The sequence below is a fragment of the Euphorbia lathyris genome, chromosome 7, assembly GCF_963576675.1.
Source record: "Euphorbia lathyris chromosome 7, ddEupLath1.1, whole genome shotgun sequence".
In the NCBI taxonomy this organism is placed as follows: domain Eukaryota; kingdom Viridiplantae; phylum Streptophyta; class Magnoliopsida; order Malpighiales; family Euphorbiaceae; genus Euphorbia; species Euphorbia lathyris.
In genome coordinates, this window is record NC_088916.1 from 34,899,086 (window position 1) to 34,922,983 (window position 23,898).

Consider the following 23,898-nt stretch of genomic DNA (forward strand, 5'->3'; position numbering starts at 1 on the left):
CTTTTCTGCCCATCGCTTCCTGAGAATAAGAAGGGTAACCAAAAACGGCAGAATATACTAATATACACTAAATCACCCAAATAATCAACTCACAAAGCATGATTAATTCTAAAGTTAGAAACTTAGGGACCAAAATGCAAGGTTTTGGTCCCTTAAAAAAATAGAAATTGACCCGTAACTCTTAATACGTGCAAAATTAACGACACCCAGTGACCAATATATGTTAAGGATGTGAAATAGAGTCCTATTATCAAGGTTTCGGCTATAAATCGCATAGTCAAATTTCGAGCTCAAATGGAGAAAATACCCAGATTGAGCAATTTCTTCAAAAACACAAATTAGAAACTCAAAATCATGTCCAAAGCTAGTATCACTCATCAAGAAGTCGTAAATATGCAAGGAAACTAAGAGAAACAAGCAAATAAAGTAAAAAATCGGAAAAGAAAGAAAAATCTTAAAACCTAGGTTTACCTAAAAATAAAAAATAAAGAGTCTAAACTAAAAACTAATGTTAGAATCATGCTTGAAATCAAAAATAGGTAAGAATCCATACCTTACTTGTTGATTTTGAGTGAGAATTAAGGATTTGGGTTTGTTGCTTGAAAATTGATGCATTAAATGAGTTTATTTTGTTGTATTTTGACGTGGCCTCGCGCGGTTGTGGAGCGAGGCTGATCTTAGGGATAAGTGTACCCCGTCGTTATCAAGTAATAAATTTCTAGTTAAGTCCAGGTTATCGTCCACAGGATTTATTTCTGCAAGTATCGAATTACTTGGTTTCAGGTGTTATCTAGGCTTAGGGGGTTTTGAGTTGGTTTTTCTAAGTTAATCTACTCCTAGGTTGAATTATACTATTCCTAGCTAAGTTATCTGATTCTAACTAAGTTATTCTACGCCTAATTAAGTTACTCTACCCCTAATTAAGTTAAACTACTCCTAAGTGATCTTTTACCAATGCAATTATCCGAAGGAACATGAAGGGATACGATGATAGTGAAAATAGATTGTTTAAGCAATTGAATTAAAACCTAAGTCACTTGTGTCCGAGGCGATTAACCCGACCTATCCTCCTAAAGTCCCTAGTTCGTGATTCCCTTGTAAGGCCGAAACTAGCTCTAAGGCTCAGCAATTTGGGCTTAATCTTCTATAGGGTCGTCAATCCTATAGGCACTGACTAGGTCAGATTCGGCTCACAATATGTGCCAACTTGATTTTGGGATTATCGAATGAGTTAAACCAATCAGACAAAAATCGTAAGACAAAGATTAAAGCATTAAAACAATTGAATGAACAAGAACTATAATATATATCAAAGATGAAAGTATTGTCACGAAGTTACAATGAGCCTAGGATTCATAACATGTATCAGAGGCTAGACAGAATATAAAAGAAGAAAAATCCCTTTAAGGGAACCTGTCTACCAATGCAGGCGTCTTCCTAGGACTTAAGGATGGAGCTTGAGCAATCCTCGGTGAACGGGGCTTCGGAGGTGTCTTCAATGGAGGTTTGAAGGATATGGAGGAGGTGGAGAGGATTTCTCAAGATGAAAAGCTAAGAAAATTACAAAGATAAAAGATACTAATTTACATTGGAAAAACTCTATTTATAGGCGTGGCTCGGCCCTCTTTTTGACCTATTTTCGTGTCCTTATGCAGGTAGGAAGTCGTGGGGTCCGTCGTGGCATCGTGGGGGCAGAATTGGTCTTTTTGACCAATTCCCGCAGGTCTGCTCGCCGAGCAGGGCGAGCTGCTCGGCGAGCAGGCGCTGCTCGCGGCGAGCAGGCCTCTAGCGGCCTGCTCGGCGAGTAGGCATCCTGCTCGCCCGAGCAGGCCTCTAGTGGCCTGCTCGACGAGCAGGCCTCTGGTGGCCTGCTCGGCGAGTAGGCCTCCAGGGGCCTGCTCGGCGAGCAGGCATGGCCTACGGAGGCCCGCTCATCGAGCATTCTTGCCCGGTATGCCCCCGCGTGCTTGTCGACTGCCGTCGATGCCTTTTTCGTCAGAACTTATACCTGCACATGTACAGAAACTCCAGATAACATTAGTCCAAAGGCTAAACTGACCCGCCAATCGCTTATTTTGAGCAAACGCTTCGTTTGGTGCGACTTTTGACGGACCAATTAGCTTCAAAAGATAACGGAATCATACTATGCATGCTATTTTGGCCGTAATTGCCTAAACAACGAAAAATAAATAAAACATTTCCAATTCCTAACTAACTCACACAAAAGCATTTAAATGCAAGAAATGCTCGCTTATTAACTAAATAATGCTAAAACCCGTCCTAAACCTGTACCCAAAGATAGGGGGTTTTGACCCCTATCAAACCTCCTCGCACTTAAAACTTTACTTGTCCCCAAGTAAACTAAAAAAAACTAAACCCGCAATACAAGCAAGCCAGAAAACCTCCCGGTTTGACTAGGTGCTTGACACAATTTCGAGCATCTGTAATTACATGCATTCGGAAATACAAAGTAGAGACACGATATCCAAAAGCCGCATTTCAATTATCATAGGTCATATGTTTTAAGGAAAATGACACATGTTCAATTAAACAAGCTTGAGGGGATCGCTAAGTAAAACACCTCACCATAGGTAGTTCACTCATTTCACACAATTTTGGTGGCTAAAGTGTTTACTCTCGGCTTATGTTCTTGCTTAGGATTACGTTGATTTTGCACGTTCATCCGAGTTCCTCTACCATGCTATATGACTCCGATGATATCAAAAACAGCCTCGAATTTGGGTTGTAATGTGGTTAGAGGGTTAAAGGTACAACAAGGGTTAATAGTTCTAGCGCTAGAAAAACAAAGTTCAAATGGCTTTAGCAAATATGAAGTGATTGAGCTTTTTATTCATCCATTATTCTCTTTTTGGGATGTTTTCTTGAGACGTTTTGATTTAAAGAACTGGGGGATGAAGTTCTCCCCTTTTAGTTCGTCTCTTTTCTTTTCTTTTCTTTTTTCTGTTTTTCTCTTCTTCCCTTTTTTTGGATAGTGATGCTCATTCACTTCTTAGCCTTTTGGCTTGCTACTATAATGCCATAAACAAAGAAAAAGCGCTAGAAGAAAACAAAGGCTCAATTTGAGCTTTGCAAAAATTTTGGGTTAAGTAGCAAACCAAGTTGTGGTTTGCAAAAATAGGTTAGAATGAAAGAAAAATCTATAAACTACAAAAATATAGGCTCAAAGGGGCTTCCTAGAGTGGATGAAAAAGAGAAAATAAGGTAAAGAAAAAAAGGGGTTAATTCTAATGAGGCTGATTTCATCGTTTATCATCTCAAATCATTGCATGTAGGTTCAACACAGTATTAGGTGCAAAATCTGTAATCTTCCACAAGTCAAAGCATTCACACAAAAATGTCAAGAAAAAGAGCTTTTTGATGTTCGCTCTTAGGCTCAAATTTAACTCACAATTCTTTGGGTTTAAATTTGTGTTTACTAGTTCTCCCCAAACTCAAGTTTAACATCATATGCCTTCAATTCTTAAGTTATCTACCTAAGTAATGATTTTAGCATTTCTTCAAAAGTAGGGTCTAAATGCAAACTTTAGCTCATGCTTTTACAGATACAAGGGTTGTGTCCTACACCTAAACTAGTTGTCATGCAATCTTAGATTCGGTTCTCAGTCCTCAAGGACAAATAACGAAGTTTAGATTCGAAGAAGGTTCATGGTTTTAAGTCCTAAACATGCAAAACCTAAATAAAACCCGAAAAACGCAAAACTAAACTAGACACGACGCAACAAAAATTTAAAAATTATACAAATTTTTGTAAGTTTGTCTACCCCTCCTCCTCACACTTAAAATATGCAATAAGTTCCAACATTGCATCTAAAACCATCAAGCGCATGTGCAAAAAGTTAGGGTGGAGAAGACAACTTACTAACCAAAGTTAAAAATAGAAATCTATAATTGAATTAAAAAGAAAAACAAACCTAGAAAAAGTTTAATCCAAACTTGGGTTGCCTCCCAAGAAGCGCTACTTTATAGTCGGTTAGCTCGATATGGAGTTCCTTCCTAGGTGTAAGCTTCTACTCGCGTTAGGAACTCGAACTCCTTGAGAAATAACCCGTACCTACAAAACGGATTAAGAGCCTCAAATAAGTTTAATGAAAGTAGGAGGCCGAATTTAAACATATTATGAAAAAGTTTGGTTTGCTCCTTTTTGGATTCTCTTGGTAGGTCGAAGAGAATGAAAACTTCTGAACAAGGAGTAAATCCAAACTTTTCGAACTTTTGAGGAAAAGGTAGTTGATATACACAAGCTTCGATTTGATCTTTTATCTCTATCACATGATTTAGAATTTCAGATTTTGAACCGGGGTTGCTTACCGCTTCCGGTTCCTCACTTACCTCGAGTGATGCATGTGATAGTGGACTTGGTTCTACCTTTTTGTCATTCCTCAAGGAGATGGCTTGAGCTGATTCCCTTTGTGGGATTTCTATGTTTTCCTTTATGCCTGGGAGAGCATCTCGGGATTGCTCTTGCATCTCATGGTTTATTTGAGCCAATTGGTTGCTCAAGTCCTTGCAAACCTCCTCGTTGATTGTAAGTCGGGCTGATATTCCTTTCAAAAGGGACAGCACCTCATCTCGTGAGCTAGAGGGTTGTGGAGGAACTTGGCTTGCTTGTTCGTAAGGGAACATTCCCAATTCATTTTCCCTGTGCTCATTAACAAACCTATTTGGAGGCCTCAACATGTTAGGGTTCCCGTAGGACAGATTTCAGTGTTGAGGTCTCTTCCAATCATTACCATAAAAGCTGTAAGAATTTGGGTTAGAATTATACCTTTGGTGATTACCCACAAAACTTACACTTTCATTGGTGTTGAGGCTCAGTTTCGCCATCAAGATATCCATTTTCTCATTTAAGTCGGCCATGGAGGGATTGGGAGCCTCATTCTCCAGGGCATGAATGTATTGTCTTGATGGGATAGTAAACTTTTGAGCTTGCCACTTGACTTTTTCTTGCCAATTCATTGATCAGAGAATGCTGAGAAAAAGTGAAGTTCTAGCACAAAAGTTGATAAGTAACATTATACAAATATGAACAAGTATAGAAAAGCATAAAGAAATTATATATCAACAAGTATAGACGATATAAACAAAGATATTTACAATGAATGCCTAAACTAACAAATCGACCTTTAGTTCGATATTACAGAAGAAATAAATCCCCGGCAATGGCGCCAAAAACTTGATGCGGCCTCGCGCGGTCGTGGAGCGAGGCCGATCTTAGGGATAAGTGTACCCCATCGTTATCAAGTAATAAATTTCTGGTTAAGTCCAGGTTATCGTCCACAGGATTTATTTCTGCAAGTATCGAATTACTTGGTTTCAGGTGTTATCTAGGCTTAGGGGGTTTTGAGTTGGTTTTTCTAAGTTAATCTACTCCTAGGTTGAATTATACTATTCCTAGCTAAGTTATCTGATTCTAACTAAGTTATTCTACGCCTAATTAAGTTACTCTACCCCTAATTAAGTTAAACTACTCCTAAGTGATCTTTTACCAATGCAATTATCCGAAGGAACATGAAGGGATACGATGATAGTGAAAATAGATTGTTTAAGCAATTGAATTAAAACCTAAGTCACTTGTGTCCGAGGCGATTAACCCGACCTATCCTCCTAAAGTCCCTAGTTCGTGATTCCTTTGTAAGGCCGAAACTAGCTCTAAGGCTCAGCAATTTGGGCTTAATCTTCTATAGGGTCGTCAATCCTATAGGCACTGACTAGGTAAGATTCAGCTCGCAATATGTGCCAACTTGATTTTGGGATTATCGAATGAGTTAAACCAATCAGACAAAGCGTAAGACAAAGATTAAAGCATTAAAACAATTGAATGAACAAGAACTATAATATATATCAAAGATGAAAGTATTGTCACGAAGTTACAATGAGCCTAGGATTCATAACATGTATCAGAGGCTAGACAGAATATAAAAGAAGAAAAATCCCTTTAAGGGAACCTGTCTACCAATGCAGGCGTCTTCCTAGGACTTAAGGATGGAGCTTGAGCAATCCTCGGTGAACGGGGCTTCGGAGGTGTCTTCAATGGAGGTTTGAAGGATATGGAGGAGGTGGAGAGGATTTCTTAAGATGAAAAGCTAAGAAAATTACAAAGATAAAAGATACTAATTTACATTGGAAAAACTCTATTTATAGGCGTGGCTCGGCCCTCTTTTTGACCTATTTTCGTGTCCTTATGCAGGTAGAAAGTCGTGGGGTCCGTCGTGGCATCGTGGGGGCGGAATTGGTCTTTTTGACCAATTCCCGCAGGTCTGCTCGGCGAGCAGGCCTCTGGCGGCCTGCTCGGCGAGCAGGCCTCCAGGGGCCTGCTCGGCGAGCAGGCATGGCCTACGGAGGCCCGCTCGTCGAGCATTCTTGTCCGGTATGCCCCCGCGTGCTTGCCGACTGCCGTCGATTCCTTTTTCGTCCGAACTTATACCTGCGCATGTACAGAAACTCCAGATAACATTAGTCCAAAGGCTAAATTGACCCGTCAATCGCTTATTTTGAGCAAACGCTTCGTTTGGTGCGACTTTTGACGGACCAATTAGCTTCAAAAGATAACGGAATTATACTATGCATGCTATTTTGGCCGTAATTGCCTAAATTGGTCATAAAACGAGCCTAAACAACGAAAAATAAATAAAACATTTCCAATTCCTAGCTAACTCACACAAAAGCATTTAAATGCGAGAAATGCTCGCTTATTAACTAAATAATGCTAAAACCCGTCCTAAAACCGTACCCAAAGATAGGGTTTTTTGACCCCTATCATATTTCAATAATGTTGCATTTTTGTTGCAATAATCTTCAAATTAGCAAAATTATGCAACAAAAATATTAATTGTTGCTTGACATGTTACTTTTAAGCAAGTTAATCCAACAATTTGTTTAAATTGTTACAAAAAATAATGTAAAACCGAGAAAGCAACAAAATTATAATTGTTGCATTGACATTTAAGTGATCCAATGCAACAAAAATAAAGAAAAACTAACAAATATATAATGTTGCGATTAAAATAATTTATTATTTTATTAATATATATAAATATTAATTTTTGAGAACAATTATAATGTTAATTTTTGGAAACAATTATATAATATTAAATATTAATCTTTTTATTAATATTTAAACTTGTAAAAGAAATTTTCTAATTTTTATTAGACCTTAGCATGAGCCGGGCTCGGGCCAGACCTGTCGAACTTTTAATAAAGCCTGACAAGCCCAAGTCCAGCCCAACCCGTAAGAAATTTAATCGGGCTCGGGCTCGGACTAGGCTCGGGCCTAAGATATGAATCCCAAGCCCGCCCATTCAAGCCCATTTATATTTATATATTATAATTAAAATAAAAATATATATTATAATTAATATAAATATCAAAGTTAAAACTTAAGTTATAATTTATATATATATATATATATATATATATATATATATATATATATCGGACCGGGCCGATGTAAAATTCATAAAGCCCAAGCCCGTCCAGTTTTTGGCGAGCTTAGGCCGGGCCGAACTTGACAATATCACCGTTCATTCTGGGAAAAATTAGTCGAGAAGAACTAGGGATGCAACTGGGGCAGGGAATACCCGTACCCGTTGGGGCCCTGCCCCGGTTTTTGGCAGGGATGGGATTGGTTCCCGTAGGCAGGTACGGAGCGGGACCAGGAAATGGTATCATGCTTGAAATCAAAAATAGGTAAGAATCCATACCTTACTTGTTGATTTCGGGTGAGAATTAAGGATTTGGGTTTGTTGCTTGAAAATTGATGCATTAAATGAGTTTATTTTGTTGTATTTCAATAATGTTGCATTTTTGTTGCAATAATCTTCAAATTAGCAAAATTATGCAACAAAAATATTAATTGTTGCTTGACATGTTGCTTTTAAGCAAGTTAATCCAACAATTTGTTTAAATTGTTACAAAAAATAATGTAAAACCGAGAAAGCAACAAAATTATAATTGTTGCAATGACATTTAAGTGATCCAATGCAACAAAAATAAAGAAAAACTAACAAATATATAATGTTGCAATTAAAATAATTTATTATTTTATTAATATATATAAATATTAATTTTTGAGAACAATTATAATGTTAATTTTTGGAAACAATTATATAATATTAAATATTAATCTTTTTATTAATATTTAAACTTGTAAAAGAAATTTTTTAATTTTTATTAGACCTTAGTATGAGCCGGGCTCGGGCCGGACCTGTCGAACTTTTAATAAAGCCTGACAAGCCCAAGTCCAGCCCAACCCGTAAGAAATTTAATCGGGCTCGGGCTCGGACTGGGTTCGGGCCTAAGATATGAATCTCAAGCCCGCCCATTCAAGCCCATTTATATTTATATATTATAATTAAAATAAATATATATATTATAATTAATATAAATATCAAAGTTAAAACTTAAGTTATAATTTATATATATCGGACCGAGCCGATGTAAAATTCGTAAAGCCCAAGCCCGTCCAGTTTTTGGCGAGCTTAGGCCGGGCTGGACTTGACAATATCATCGTTCATTCTGGGAAAAATTAGTCGAGAAGAACTAGGGATGCAACTAGGGCAGCCCATACCCGTACCCGTTGGGGCCCTGCCCCGGTTTTTGGCAGGGATGGGATTGGTTCCCGTAGGCAGGTACGGGGCGGGACCAGGAAATGGTATCCTTGTACTTAGGGATGACAACGGGTAGTGTACCCGCGGGTACCCGGCACTATCCGACTCTAATGGGACTACCCGAACCTTGGTTTAGAGGGTATGGGATGGGTATGAGATTAAGAATACTACCCGTCACGGGTATGGGAATACCCCACGGGTACACGGTATATATCTGACGGGTACCCGTTACCCGCTACCCATTTCCCTTATATAAAAAAAAAAATTCGACGTTACCCGCTACCCATTTCCCTTATATATAAAATCCAACCCTAATGGGACTATCCGAACCTTGGTTTAGAGGGTATGGGATGGGTATGAGATTAAGAATACTACCCGTCACGGGTATGAGAATACCCCCCGGGTACACGGTATATATCTGACGGGTACCCGGTATATATCTGACGGGTACCCGTTACCCGCTACCCATTTCCCTTATATAAAAAAAAATTTGACGTTACCCGCTACCCATTTCCCTTATATATAAAATCCGACCCTAATGGGACTACCCGAACCTTGGTTTAGAGGGTATGGAACGGGTATGAGATTAAAAATACTACCCGTCACGGGTATGAGAATACCCCCCGGGTACACGGTACATATCTGTCGGGTACCCGTTACCCGCTACCCATTTCCTTTATATATAAAAAAAAAATTCGACGTTACCCGCTACCCATTTCCCTTATATAAAAAAAAAATTTGACGTTACCCGCTACCCATTTCCCTTATATATAAAATCCGACCCTAATGGGACTACCCGAACCTTGGTTTAGAGGGTATGGAACGGGTATGAGATTAAAAATACTACCCGTCACGGGTATGAGAATACCCCCCGGGTACACGGTACATATCTGTTGGGTACCCGTTACCCGCTACCCATTTCCTTTATATATAAAAAAAAAATTCGACGTTACCCGCTACCCATTTCCCTTATATATATAAAAAAAAATTTGATAAACATACATGGGACTTGAACCCATACTCTTCTAATTGTAAGAAATGAGTATTACCACTTCGCCACCCTAATGTTATTGTTCACATATAAACCGTAATTATTATATTATATTAATTTCGTTATTATTCATATAAAATAAAACCCTAAAATTACAGCCACCACATCGTTTGTTCTCTTCTATTCTCTCCTCAAACTCTCAAACTTCTTCCGCCTCTGAGCCTCTCCTCCACTTCTCCATTGCTCTTCTCCCTCCCTCACCGCCTCTCCTCCACTCTTCTCCATTGATTTTCTCACTGCCGGCGCCGTCATCACCGTGCCGCCATCATCTCGTCGTAGGAGGCCCTCGGCTTGATGACCGTTACTTGGTTCGACTCATCGTGAAAGGTATGCACCGAAAACTTTAATGGATTTACATTGCCATGCCTAGTCTCGAGTTAACAATTATTATATTCTTTATAAACACCAAATTAATAATAATTGATCATGTTTTTTCTTTCTTTTTTTTTACAGCCACTTTCTTGTCTGGATTAATTGGAGCATATACACAAAGATTGCTACAATGAGAGAGGTAGATATCCCTGATTTACTGGATCCCACTTTTCTGTAAGTATCTTTTTCAAATTCAGTAAATGGGGAAAAAACAGAAAATAAAATTCCAACCTTTACCTGATGGTTCATAGATCATTAAGTTAATTAATTGTACAGATCATGATTAAGATAAGTTAAAGTTTTAGGTTAATTGAGGTGTAGCTGTGTATTTGAACAGTTCATCATTACAAGTGTATAGGTGTTCAGAAGTTTGATGCTCTATATGCGGCTGCTCTCCTGATTTGGTAATTGTGAGTTATATATGTATATATCATATGTAAAATATTGTTACTCATTAACACCTACGATAACAGCACATATAAGTAGTTTTGTTTTAATCTTGCCCCTCTTGTGTTCATATGTTGCCACTTGTAACAATTCTAGTCATGTCTAGTTATTGGATGAACAACATGTGATGTCATTACTAATCTTGATAAACTGAGATAAATTTGTTGTTCAAGTTAGATTAATACTTTCATGGACTTGATTGTAAAAAGACAAATACTCCTCTTACAGTTTTTGTTCATTTGAACAACATTATTTTCAAATGCAGGTCACTTTCTTCCAGCAAGGCACCATACCTAGTTTATCACAGGATGGCAGATTTATTATGGAGACTTCATTCAAAGTATGCCTTTATTTTGTGAAAGAGCTAATTAGAAGTCCCAATAGTTGTTGTTTCTTATTTAATTGCAGATTATGTTCTCTATATGACTTAGCACTGATTCCAAATTCTAATCTCATAGAGGTCTGACTCTATTTAAAAGTAAAAGAAAATTAGTGGGTCTTTGACTATGATACATTAGACATCAGGCAAGCTTTAATGCAGTGTTGCATAGGTTGCAATAGATATCAGGCAGCCAGAAGATTTAACTAGGAAATTCTGCATCAGTAGAATACATCAATTCAATACCCATGTTTGGTGTCCCGACATCTATTTGTTGTACAGAGACTCCACTTCCTTCACTGGTTAAGGGGAGTTGGAGCCCCATGTTTGGTGTCCCGGCATCTATTCGTTTATGCTTGTTGGCTATTTTATGTCTTTTAGTTCATTTTTTAATTAAGTCATCTAAGCCAACATGATTCTTATGGCAACATATCATGTGGCAGCAGTTAAGTTCATTCATGAACTAAACGGCTAGCAGGTAATACTTCTGATTTGATTATGTAATGTTAGTGTAGTGTAGTTCAAAATTCATTTTTATTATAATAATTTTGTTAATGTTATATGGTTGTTAGAAGCATATTAGATTGCATTGCAAATGAGTAAAGTAGATGCTCCTGTGTTCTGTTGATTAATTTTAGCCTAGACAGTGCTGATTGACAGTTGCTATTTTGTAGTAGAGACATGGTGGTGTTTTTCATTTTAGTATGTTTGACATTTGGATATAATCGGTCCATTTGATTTTGGTTTTCAGATTTGCCAGTTCAAACTGCCGCTGAGGATAAATGGGAAGCAGGTTAGCATGGTGTTCTTCAATTTTTTTTTTTTTTTATATAATTTTTTTTTCCGTTCTGAAATTTGAAGTTACTGAAACTAACCAAGAAGGTATCTGTTTTTCCTTCGTTATTTATGTAACTTCTATTATTGTAATCTAAAAGGAGAGTTCAGTTTACCAAAATTTGAACTTGTGGTTGTTGGTTCAGAATTAACTCAGGAAACTACATCTTCCATGAACGAGGATAGTGAATCAAGCACAAAAGAAGAAACTCCTTCAGCTCAAGAGCCCACAGTGCCAATATTGCAGAAAATTATCAATTTGAGCAAGCAAATTCAGGTAAGATTTTTCTGTCTTTTGAACTTTCTCAATTTGGTTGTTGTAAAAAATAGGGACAAGAAAGAAAATATATCAGTTTTATCATTTCGTTCTACGAAAATTTAGTCCCTTGAATGTTTAAGCTGAATGATTCAATTGAAGTACTTGTTCTTCGACCATAAATTCAAGTAGACTTTAGTTTAGCTGCAGACTTCTGATGTTTGTTTACTGATTTTCCTTAAATATAATGTTTTTTTTATTTCCTTTATTTTCAGTCGTGCGAAAAGAATCACGTGACCCGAATGCATGGCATAGGCGGAGCAGCTGAACGGCTTCTGGCAGCGGGTTTATTGAGGATCAGAATTCTATTAAATCGAAAGTTCAGTGGACGTCTTTAGGTATTTCTCAGACGAACTATTGATTTCTGATGTTCTTTCTTCCTTTTGTCTACCATTATCTGAGATGAAATGTGACTATATAACGTGATTGAAATATTGTGAATTATTTATGAGTGGATCTAGATTGTGAACCTGCAGACTTTGAGCTGGTTTAGTGAATTGTTAGTTAAGGTCTATCAAATGGATTTGCTTAACAGATGTTCTAAGTCAGCTCTAATGCTCTGCTCTTTTTTAACAAAACTATAACAATACCTCTTAAATTGAGAATTTAAAAACTTAAAGTGCTTGATTTTTAATTTCAAACAGATTGAAGATGTCAAATGAATTTGTAAACAGTCCCGATTTCCTTTGTTCATGTTCAGTTTGAATAAAAACCGTGTTTGATCTGTTCCAAAATTGAACACCGAATAGGTTGTATTTGTTATTAAGAAGCTGAGGGGTAAATCTTATTCCCTCGTTTTGATTTTGTGTGATTCAAAGGAAATCTTATCTTTTCCTTTCAACATCATTGAACTCCCAACCAAGGGAAATCTTCAATCTTTTCATCAATATTAAATATCCATGCTTATTCCTTCATCAAAACTTTGGGGTCATGTTTCGTTTGTAATATTATGGTGAATTATAAATGAAATTTAAAAAGTGCATTAACTTAAATGATTTCTGGTCATGCAGGTCTTATATTGTTTGTCAATCATTCATACTCTTAGCTGATCTTGAGTTGAGGCTTGCTGTCGAGCTTTTTGGTCTACAGGGACCTGCCTGGGAAGAGGAGAAGCTAACGAGTGACATCGATGAAAGATTGTGGTTTCTTAGAATTTGAAAACTATATTATGATACTCTTATCTTATTTTGTAAGAGATTCTGTATGTATGACTTGGATCATTGTTTGTAAATATAGTTGGCATATTTTATATTACACTTTCCGAAATTAATCAAAATTTGCATTTATTACAGGTTGAAATTATTAAAAATATTGCAAAAAAAAGATGCAAATTACAATTGTTGCAAATTCAATTATAAATGTTGCAATTTTGAATTAAAATTGTTGCAAAAACATAAAATTTGTTGCAAAATTAAATAAATTAATTGCATTAGATTTTTTGCAACAATAATTACATGTTGCATTATTTTGTAAATTTGTTGCTTAATCAAAAATTTGTTGCAACTAATTAAAAAATATCCAACAATTGTTAGTTGTTGCTATAGTTTACAAATTGTTGCTGAGCATCCGCAACAATTGGATTTTTGTTGCGTTTGTCCTATTTTTGGCCTACTGCAACTCAAAAAGGGGTCTAAGCCAACAATTTCACTTGGTTGCAGTAGGGGTTTTATGGTGTAGTGTCTCGTGGCCAGGTGGTACCAGCCTTGAGCCTGTAGGATTTTCTTGAAATCCTTATCTAGTCCTAGAGACGCTAAGTAGGCTTGATCAATAATGATTCGGGGGGTGTGGCCTTGCGTTGCAAAGCGTACATACTTTTTCCCCTCTTCCTCATATGTCAAACCAAAAGGAGAACCATACTTATCTTGCAGTGAGTCAATGAATTCGATGTCGGACTCAATCTCGTCTTCTGCAATGACCTTGTTCTTTCCTTTTCTGCCCATCGCTTCCTGAGAATAAGAAGGGTAACCAAAAACGGCAGAATATACTAATATACACTAAATCACCCAAATAATCAACTCACAAAGCATGATTAATTCTAAAGTTAGAAACTTAGGGACCAAAATGCAAGGTTTTGGTCCCTAAAAAAATAGAAATTGACCCGTAACTCTTAATACGTGCAAAATTAACGAGACCCAGTGACCAATATATGTTAAGGATGTGAAATAGAGTCCTATTATCAAGGTTTCGGCTATAAATCGCATAGTCAAATTTCAAGCTCAAATGGAGAAAATACCCAGATTGAGCAATTTCTTCAAAAACACAAATTAGAAACTCAAAATCATGTCCAAAGCTAGTATCACTCATCAAGAAGTCGTAAATATGCAAGGAAACTAAGAGAAACAAGCAAATAAAGTAAAAATCGGAAAAGAAAGAAAAATCTTAAAACCTAGGTTTACCTAAAAATAAAAAAAATAAAGAGTCTAAACTAAAAACTAATGTTAGAATCATGCTTGAAATCAAAAATAGGTAAGAATCCATACCTTACTTGTTGATTTCGGGTGAGAATTAAGGATTTGGGGGTTAGGGATTTTGAAAGAGAGAAAAGAGAAAAGGAGAGAAGAAAGAAGAAGGGGGATGAATATTCATCCCCCATTTTTTTAATTAATTAATTTATTTATTTATTTATTTATTTAAATTCAGGAAAATACCCGAACTGGCCGCCCATCTCGGTCAAGCTGGCCAGCTCGGCCGAGCAGCTCGGCGAGCTGAGCGACAGTGCCTAGCTCGCCCGAGCTGGGTGCCTAGCTCGACGAGCTGGGCACCCCGGGGCGAAAAACGCAAAAAAAAATTTAACAGAGAAAGTAATAAGCATGCACGGGGAGTTCAATTTTGACAAACCAAAAATAGAAATAAAGAAAAATCAAAGCAATCAAACAATATTCATGAAAAAATAAAGAACTGCTGAATTACATTCATGGTTTGGTTTTCCACCACGTGGAGCATCAAATATCCATCCTGGTAGAGATATGACTTCTCGAGATATATGGAGGATGTTGACAGGATTGTGGCATTTTAATCCACATCTTGCATTAAACAAATTAATTAATTCTAACTCCATCTTATATCTCCATAAGTATCTCTGTTATAGTATTTTTGGACGTGTTTATGGAAATATAGTCCGTGACACAAATTTATATGTTTTAGGAGATATACTTCAAGGTAATGTTGTGGATTCATAAAAAATTTGATGGAATGTTTGATATCTGCCTCACTTTCGAAGAATAAGAAAGTTGGATATGGGAATATAGTTTGTGGAATTATTTTGGGTGCCAATGGCACAATTTCCGTTCCTTGGAGCGAGAATGAACCATTCCCTGTCCTTGATTTCGAGTTCTTGGAGAACGAAGGACTTGTCAAACGTGAATTTTGTCTTGGTCTGCAGTTTATTTCTTCATAAGAGAGACAATTAACAGTTCAAGTAAAAATAAATCGGGCTCAAGCACGAGGAATTTCCATCAATAAGGGTGAAGAATAGATTTAATTTGCTTTGATTGTGTTTAAGAATAATTCTTTGTAAATATGTTTCTGATATTTAGTTTACATATTTTCAATTTTATATGATTGTGTATATATGTTCCAATATTAATAAAATCGTTTATTTTATAATTTTTAGAGTAAGGAAAGTCCTTAAGGCCAACCTTTTATTTAATTTTTAGTTTTGTTTTTAAGTTTTTCAGGTTTAAATATCATTAAAGAAACATTAGTGCAAGAAGAAATAATTTTAACAAGTTGAAAATGTCAAATATTCAAGATTTTGGCTAACAGCTCAAAAATCTCTGTTGAGATTTCCAATATCTCTGGACGGCTATCAAGCAGGCAAGCCAAGAAGAAAATTTTCCCCTATAAAATGCGTGTCGCGATCGAGATTTTGAGAATCTCGGTCGCGATACGGTGCTGTATATGCCGAAATTGAGCCTATTTTTACACCTTTTACTATTCCAACTTTAATTCAAACACCTTTTCTTCTTCCATAATCAATTACACATCAAATCACCTTTAAATTCACCCAACTTTTCACCTATCAATACACTTTTCTCTTCCCCATATATATTTTCCCTATTCATCTTCTTCTCCAAACACAAAAACCATGCCTGGACAAAAGAATGTTGCTAACAAAACTCCTTCAACCTCAGAAAATAGATTAAGAGTTCAGTATGGAGCAACTTTTGATATTTACTCGGATGCGGAAGGAAAGCGTTATAGGCACTTTTCCAGATCCAAGATCTTGTTCACCGATATGCTCTTCTTAGATTTTGCTACGGTGAGAGATTTTTCCTTCTTCGAAAGGATTAATGAATTTCTTAGGGTACGTTTGGTAAGACGTAATGGACTTCGTAATGGAATGCCCATTACATCAAAAGCCCATTACTATGTTTGGATGTACTCTATAGTTTTATTGGAATGTAATGGGAATTCCATGACTTTAATTTTCTTCAATAAGTTTTGTAATGAGGATTACCAAAGAAATCAATAGGAATTCCCATTACATTCCAATATGTATTCCTAATTCATTCAATCTAACATTTTCATTTCCTCCATTTTTTACATCACATTATTATTAATTTTTTATTATTACTATTGTTATATATATTTATAAGAGTAAATAGAAATTTATGATTATACATAGCAAAACAAACATGATAATTAGGGGTGTGCATCGGTTCGGTTTAAACCGCATACCGAACTGAGTGAATTCGGTTTTTCGGTTCGGTTTTTTAACAATTCGGTTCGGCATCGATTTTAATTTTAAGTTTATTTCGGTATTCAATTCGGTTCGTTTAGGTTTGACAGAAAATGTAAAAAAACTGAACTGCACCGAATTACACATATTTTACATTTATATATATATGAGATAATAACCAATATAGATATATTTTGGAAATATTTCAATTTTTGTTGTTGTTGAGGTAAATTTAATGAGAAAATATAGTGATTTTTATTTGTTATTTGTTATTTTTAACTTAATTCGGTTTGTTCGGTTTAAACCGAACCGAACTGCATATTTCGATTCGGTTTTAATTCGGTTTTACCTATTACTCGGTTCAGTGTCGGTATGAATTATTTTGATCATTTTGGTATTCGGTTTTTTCGGTTCGGTTCGGTTTTGCACCGATGCACACCCCTAATGATAATGTAATGGTAATTACATTACATCAATTGTAAAATTTTACTAACCAAACATCGTAATGTAATGGTTATTCCATTCCATTACATTACAACTTTGATTACATTACAATCTTGATTACATTACATTGCATTACAGCGTACCAAACGCACCCTTAGAGTTTTAGGTTGGGAAAGATTTGCTAGTATGCGTTTCCCTCATAGTGAAACGGATATTATCGAGTGTTTGGTTACTTTGGCATATGATAAGAAGAATGGTAGAATTTCTTTTAGAAATTTAGGTAAACATTTTGATGTTGGGTATGAGGAGATGGGTTTGTGGTTTGGATTCCCTCACGAAATTTTTATTCTAAGCCTAAGAATTTCAAACCAATCCGGTTTGGAAAACTTAGACGGATTTGGATAATTTTAATCCAAAGAACACTTCTAGCAAGCTAATTAAGGATAATTGTGTTTTCTATTTTCACAAGTTTTTATCCTATTCACTTTTTGGGAGAGTTGAAGGGTCAAAGGTTCAAAGTCGGGATTTGTTTGTTTTTGGATTGCATCTTCAAGGGTTTAGTGGTAGATAGTATTGGGATGATTTTTGACCATTTACACCGAGCCTCCGTTTCAACCAATAGGCAAGTTCCAATGGGTAATTTCATTACGGATATTGTTTTGGGAGCTACGAGTGGTTTGGCGGAATTCCAATCTCTCCCTCATGGTTTTTATTTTCCAATGTTGGATTATGTCGCACTTCAACGGGCAAAATTAGTGTTTAGCCAAGGACCGCCCACTTTTAGATCATACGAGGCTAGGACTAGGAGTTTGTTTGCTAGTCCGGGTGGCGGTGCATCTAGTTCACATGGTCAATGGACTCAAGAGGAGGAAAATGAGGAAGATGAGGAAGTGGATGTTGGTGAGAATGAAGAAAGGCACGATGAAGAGGCACCACGTGAGGATGTTGGGGCTAATGTTGATGAAATGGTAGGTTGGCAACGTGTTTTGGTGCAAGTCAATGCCAACAATCGCCAAATGAATTTAAGGATCGATGAGGTAGATAAAAACATCAATAGTTTGCGTAAGGAGCACAAATCCACTCGTCGTCGGTTATTATCATATTTCCGCCACCAATGAGTCGAGTTGACACCATCTCCACCGGATTCTCCTTCCCATTTATAGGTTTTATCTTTCCTTACTTTTGGATAATTTCTATTTTTATTTTATGCTTGTTTATTTCGTACTCATTTCTTTCGGTTTTATAATTTCGTACTCTATCTATTATGAATTATCAATTTTTGCACAAATGAGGATATTGTCCAATTTAAGTGTAGGAGGCGATATTTCATTTACTTATTTTTTAGTACGAATGCTTGTTTATTTTGAGTACGAATGCTTGTTTCAATTTGTGCATACATATTTACATATTTTGCCTACGTAAAAATTTCATAATTATACATATGCTTAAAAAATATATCATAAGTAGATAAATAATAACATATGCTTTTTAAGGTTATAAATATGTTAGAAATAGTTAAATATTTCTACAAGGACAATCAAATATTGAATATTATTACAAATCTCCGAAATGATTTTATAAAGAAAACGTCTCGAGTGAATGTATATAAGTAATAAATTCCTTATTTTGATCTTTCTTTTATATTATGCCAATGCATGATAAATATAATTCTTATTTCTATTTTTCAATTAGGTTTATAGGCATTAATCAAACTAACATTTTTTAGCTTTTGCTTTGTTTGATTCCGTCTTACTTTAAATTCAATTGAAGTTTTTAGGGAAACTATAGCCATAATACATGTTGATTTAAGTCAATATAGGATGAAAGTACTCTTTTCTTTCCCATATTAAATTTTTATTTTATTAACTCATATTAATTAGATTAAGTAATCATATTCTTAACTTTTGGCCACGATTGCGACCACCCATGTCATAGTCGAGGTATGAAAGGGAAGAAAAATAAATAAAACGGTACTTTTGGCCACGGTTGCGACCACCCTTATCACGATCGAGGTATGAAAGGAACGTTAAAATATAAATTAAAAGCAAAATAACGTGTCTAAAGTTTAAAGTCACGGTTGCGCCCATCCATGGCATGGTCGGAACCTCTTAAACGGACACAAAAATAAATAAATTCATAAAGTCACGATCGAGACCACCCTTATCACGGGCATGACTAGCAAATAAGTTAAAAAAAACCTAAATTCATATATATATTTATTAGATGATATAAGTTTGGAAAAAGAAAAATTTTGTACTTAGAAATGCCTTGAGACCGAAGATAAAAAACATGTGTGCTTTCACCCGTCCCTAATGCTTCATTATAGAAATTGCAATACAAGTCGGATGATAATCACTTTAATCCTAACTAGTTTGATGTTTTGCGTATAAATTTGCCTTAAGAGATTTATCTTTTGGTTTAACTAATTTAAAAATGTTATGTGGAAATGTATTCTATTTTTAAAGGTCGTTTGAAGGATAAATTTGATGATGATTTTGCTCAGGACTAGCAAACACTTAAGTGTAGGAGATTTGATAAGCCCAAAATATACCAAATTAGCATGCATAAATATGTCAATTTCATGTAAAAAATACATTAATCATATTATTTTGGAAAGATTTCACGCTGGTATTTGTTATTTGTATGCAAGGTGTTAATTATTTGGAAAAATCCAAATAGGAGCAAAAATGGAGTAGAATTGAGTAAGAAATCAAGTTTTCAGTGAACGAGAATCAAAAGCCGTGTCAGAGATTTGAAGCACATAACCAAAAGAGGAAGAAAATAGTTTTTGTCACTACAGAGATTCTGAAAATCTCTGTAGCGACATGCACCTAGCAACACTTGCACGCTCCTTCCCTCCTTCCTTCCTCTTCCCCTTGTCGCTATAGAGATTCTTGAAATCTCTACAGAAACAGCAAACAATTTCAGCACAATTAACATGTTTTATTTTCCAAACGACACATCCTTTCATCCGAATAGAGGCGACTCTTCACGAACGGACACGTCTCTTCAACACACCTCTTGGACAATTATAAATAGAGGAGAAATTCAGAATTCAATGTTGTTCAGTTGTTGATATTAGATTTTGGTTAGAATTTTGTTACACAAACAAATAGTTATAGATACAAGATACAGATTTTATTGTTTACATTAGAGTTTACTTCGAAGTCGAGTTTATACTCTGTAGATCAATCGAAATGTTCTATTTCGAGGATTCAGCGAGAAGAACCAGTATTGGAGCAGCCCACGGTCTAACAAACCTATGAAGTTGAATAAAGAATTGACAACCCGGAACTCTTCCTAGTCAAATGTCATTCAAACTTCTTCTTCTCTGTTAACTTGTGATGTTTCAACTCACACTAATAAATATCTTTTTAATTTAATTCCATTTTCATTATTGTTTTGTTTAAAGTCGGATCTAGCGATATTCTTTGAGTAATTCTAATTGGTGTTTTCATGCAAAAATATTTAGAAAGAGATTTGGTATTTTCTCATGCAAACTTTGTTGTACACTTAAGCAAATTCGGATTTATATTTGGTCATTGCGATAGGTCGAATAATCGGGTTTAGATTCCGAATTTGATTAAGGTTTTCAGTGTTAGACCGAAAAGGAAGATTGGTAACAGTTCAATGCTTTTAAATTGAATCAATTGATAATTTGTTATATCTTTTTAAACAAATCAAAGTTAAAGTTGTATTTTCGCTTAGTGTAAATAAACCTTAAAATGAACTTTAATCTAAACATAATTTCTATAAATTTTAATCTAAACTATAACCAAAATTAGAATCAGAAACTTTTTTAAACCATTTAATGATTTTTCTATTAACCTCGAGAAAACGAATTTAATCAAAATTATAAGTTTTTATTATCAAAAACGTTCTCTGTGGGATCGATATCTTTTTATTACTACAAACGATACCGTGCACTTGCGGAAATCGCACAACAATATATAAATATATAGTGTATATAAATTATTTAAAGGACCAGTGTATTATACTACTTCAAAAAAAAATGTATTATATTATATTATACAAGTAAATATACTATAGTATATAGTACGTACCAATCTATCGATATATACATATATATATATATACACATATATATGGGGGTAGTTACCTTTTTATTTATTTATTTTTGGTGTATGAGAGCAATTGCAAAATTCGTAGGTGAGTTCTTTTTTTATTATTATTAAATTTGATAGAGGAATGGGAATCATATTTGGTTGGCATAACACTCATTTTGCGTCTAAATTAAAGAGTCAAATTCAATTACATCCCCAATCTACTAAAATCAACAATTAACCCCCTCAACTCTTTAATTTTTCTCAACACAATTCCTCCCATTGAGGGTATTAGAGAGTGTACTTCACTCTTAATTAAATGAGAGTGGTATTTTCCACTCCTCACTAACTTTCTCTTTCATTTCCTCTTTATCCCCATCTGTTAAGAGTTCTCAATTAACCCTTTTATCCCCCATCTATGGTTTTTCCGCTCCTCACTAACCACCAAACCTTGCTAGCTTCAATTTGAACATTACCATACCAAATCTTGCTAGCTCCAATTTAAGAATTGGGATTTTATTTTTGGGATTCTGAATTGGGAACTTTTAGTCATATTTCTCATTTTGAATGATGAAAAATAAACCCATAATATACATAATTTCAAATTCTTCATTTATAGAAAATCTTCCTTTCATAGTTAAGTTCCTTTGTGAATAAATCACAACACCCCTTCTTCATCCATTGAACTCGCTTTTAGAACATCAGAATCTCTTCCGAGCGGTTAAGATTCTTATTTTACCCCAACAGTGATATGTTTATTTGATTAAAGGGAAAGAATGTGGGAATGATTGATTTCCATAATGAGATAAATATGATTTTTATTCCTATTTTACCAAATATTAAGAAAAGCAATTATTATTCCCTCTTAACCAAAGGATGTAAGGGAAAAGTTATTCGCAAAAGCTGATGTGTTGTTAGCTTTAAAAAATAGCATGTCCTCCAAAAGTTTGATTTTCATGATGTGCCGTGCCCACCTCTCATCTGGGTAAGTCTCTTTCCATTTCTCATCCTTTCGGGTTCATATCTTTCTCTCTCTTTTCCTTTTCCGATTTTCTTTTTGCCTCTCTCCTCTCTCTATTTAAACTGTAATTTCTTGCATGCTTTGATCTGGGTTTTCCTTTTTACGAATCACCAAATACATGAGAAGGATGAATTTGTATCACTAACTGTTTGGAAACAACACTTGCCCTATCCATTTTTAATACGGATTCAGTTCACTCCTGTTTAGAGCACCAAGGATTTTCAATTTCATCTACTTCTATTGCTGCATCTAACTGATGATTCAAACTGAACTTACTGTTCTATATAGCAGACTAAGAGTTGTTTGTATGTGTATTTTGTGGTAGTCACACTAATATGACATGACAGACCTTATGATTTGAGGTAGAGTAGAAATAGAATCTTTTCATATAGATAGCTCCTTGCTATATATGAAATTTATGGAAGATAATGAAAGATGCTGATTTACTCTACTGTTGTGAATAATAGGCAATTCAAAATTGGCTGGATTTTTCAACTTGAGACATAATTAATTATGCAGTTTTATCACCATCCATACTCTTTGGATAGTCAAAAGGTGAGAATTGCTTTGGAGGAGAAGGGCATCGACTATACGTCGCACCATGTTAATCCTATAACAGGAAAGAATATGGACTCTTCATTCTTTCGAAGAAATCCAAGTGCAAAGCTTCCTGTTTTCCAGAATGGCAACCACATCATTTTTCACACCATTGAGATTATACAGTATGTTCTCTCCTTTCATTGAATTTGTGTTGGCTCGTTTTAAATGGAAGAATCTGAAATGATATAGATATTTGTAGGTACATTGAACGCATCGCAGTTGTCTCTTCTGGTGCTGATCAGACATCCTTCAGTACTGAACAAGTTGTCGAGTGGATGCAAAAAATACAAGAATGGAACCCCAAATTTTTCACACTTTCTCACATCCCTCAGAAATACCGCCAGACTGTTTCCAAGTTCCTAAGACGAGTGATGATAGCGCGCATGGCCGAATCCCCTGATCTAGCAAGTGCTTACCACCGGAAGCTAAAAGAAGCATATGAAACAGAAGACAAGTTGAGAAACCCACAAGTCTTAAAACGAAACAAAGAGCATCTTATTCGACTTCTTGATGAAGTTGAAACCAAGCTGAGTGAAACATCATATTTAGGTGGGGAAGAGTTCTCAATGGCAGATGCAATGTTGATCCCTGTACTTGCTCGCTTAGTACTTTTGAATTTGGAACAAGAATATATAAGTAGCAGGCCAAATATGGCAGAGTACTGGGTTGTGGTGCAGCAGAGACCTAGCTATAGGAAGGTAATTGGGAAATACTTCAATGGCTGGAGAAGATACAAAACACTAATTAAAACATGGTGTTTTGTTCGCATCCGAACTGTGTTGAGGAAATACTGAGATTGTAAGTAAATGTGTCGGTTTTCTTTGTACACACGAGACAGCTTATGCACTATCCTCGAATTGGAGTTTTGTGACAATTATCTTATCTTCTATGTGATCTAATTTTCTATCTTTGAATTCTATTTTCACCAAATTCTTTGTTTGGAAAAAAAGAAACTAATATGAGGGAATTGTAGATCATGTTTATTTCTTCTGAAATGACTTGTTCCAATCCAAGCAATCAAACTACAAAAACAGCTTTTTCCCCTTTGATTCAAGTACCTGA

At 35.5% G+C, this 23,898-nt stretch overlaps 1 protein-coding gene and 1 long non-coding RNA gene across 6 annotated transcripts; both read left to right on the plus strand.

The window, feature by feature from the left end:
• The first annotated feature begins 9,798 nt into the window (after positions 1–9,798).
• Positions 9,799–13,315, plus strand: LOC136234857 (uncharacterized). Of its 4 annotated transcripts, none has more exons than XR_010691495.1 (8): positions 9,799–10,005; positions 10,132–10,224; positions 10,388–10,454; positions 10,763–10,837; positions 11,628–11,669; positions 11,857–11,987; positions 12,242–12,364; positions 13,037–13,315. It is a non-coding gene; the product is annotated as an uncharacterized lncRNA (long non-coding RNA). The 4 variants fall into 4 exon arrangements; XR_010691496.1 differs by having other exon boundaries at positions 10,132–10,189; XR_010691493.1 differs by lacking the exon at positions 10,388–10,454.
• An 8,739-nt stretch (positions 13,316–22,054) lies between these two features.
• Positions 22,055–23,744, plus strand: LOC136235139 (glutathione S-transferase TCHQD). Of its 2 annotated transcripts, none has more exons than XM_066024662.1 (3): positions 22,055–22,200; positions 22,704–22,958; positions 23,036–23,744. In XM_066024662.1, exons 2-3 carry the CDS (start codon positions 22,750–22,752, stop codon positions 23,628–23,630), a joined length of 804 nt encoding a protein of 267 aa, XP_065880734.1. In that variant the 5' UTR covers positions 22,055–22,200; positions 22,704–22,749; the 3' UTR covers positions 23,631–23,744. The 2 variants fall into 2 exon arrangements, with proteins under 2 accessions (XP_065880734.1, XP_065880735.1); XM_066024663.1 differs by lacking the exon at positions 22,055–22,200 and adding an exon at positions 22,237–22,598.
• The last annotated feature ends 154 nt before the right edge of the window (positions 23,745–23,898 follow it).

Excerpts from the sequence above, each read along its gene's own strand:
- LOC136235139 (XM_066024662.1), top strand. The coding sequence starts at position 22,750 with ATGCAGTTTTATCACCATCCATACTCTTTGGATAGTCAAAAGGTGAGA. Across the intron at positions 22,959-23,035 it reads CACACCATTGAGATTATACA|GTACATTGAACGCATCGCAG; the intron begins GTATGTTCTCTC and ends AGATATTTGTAG.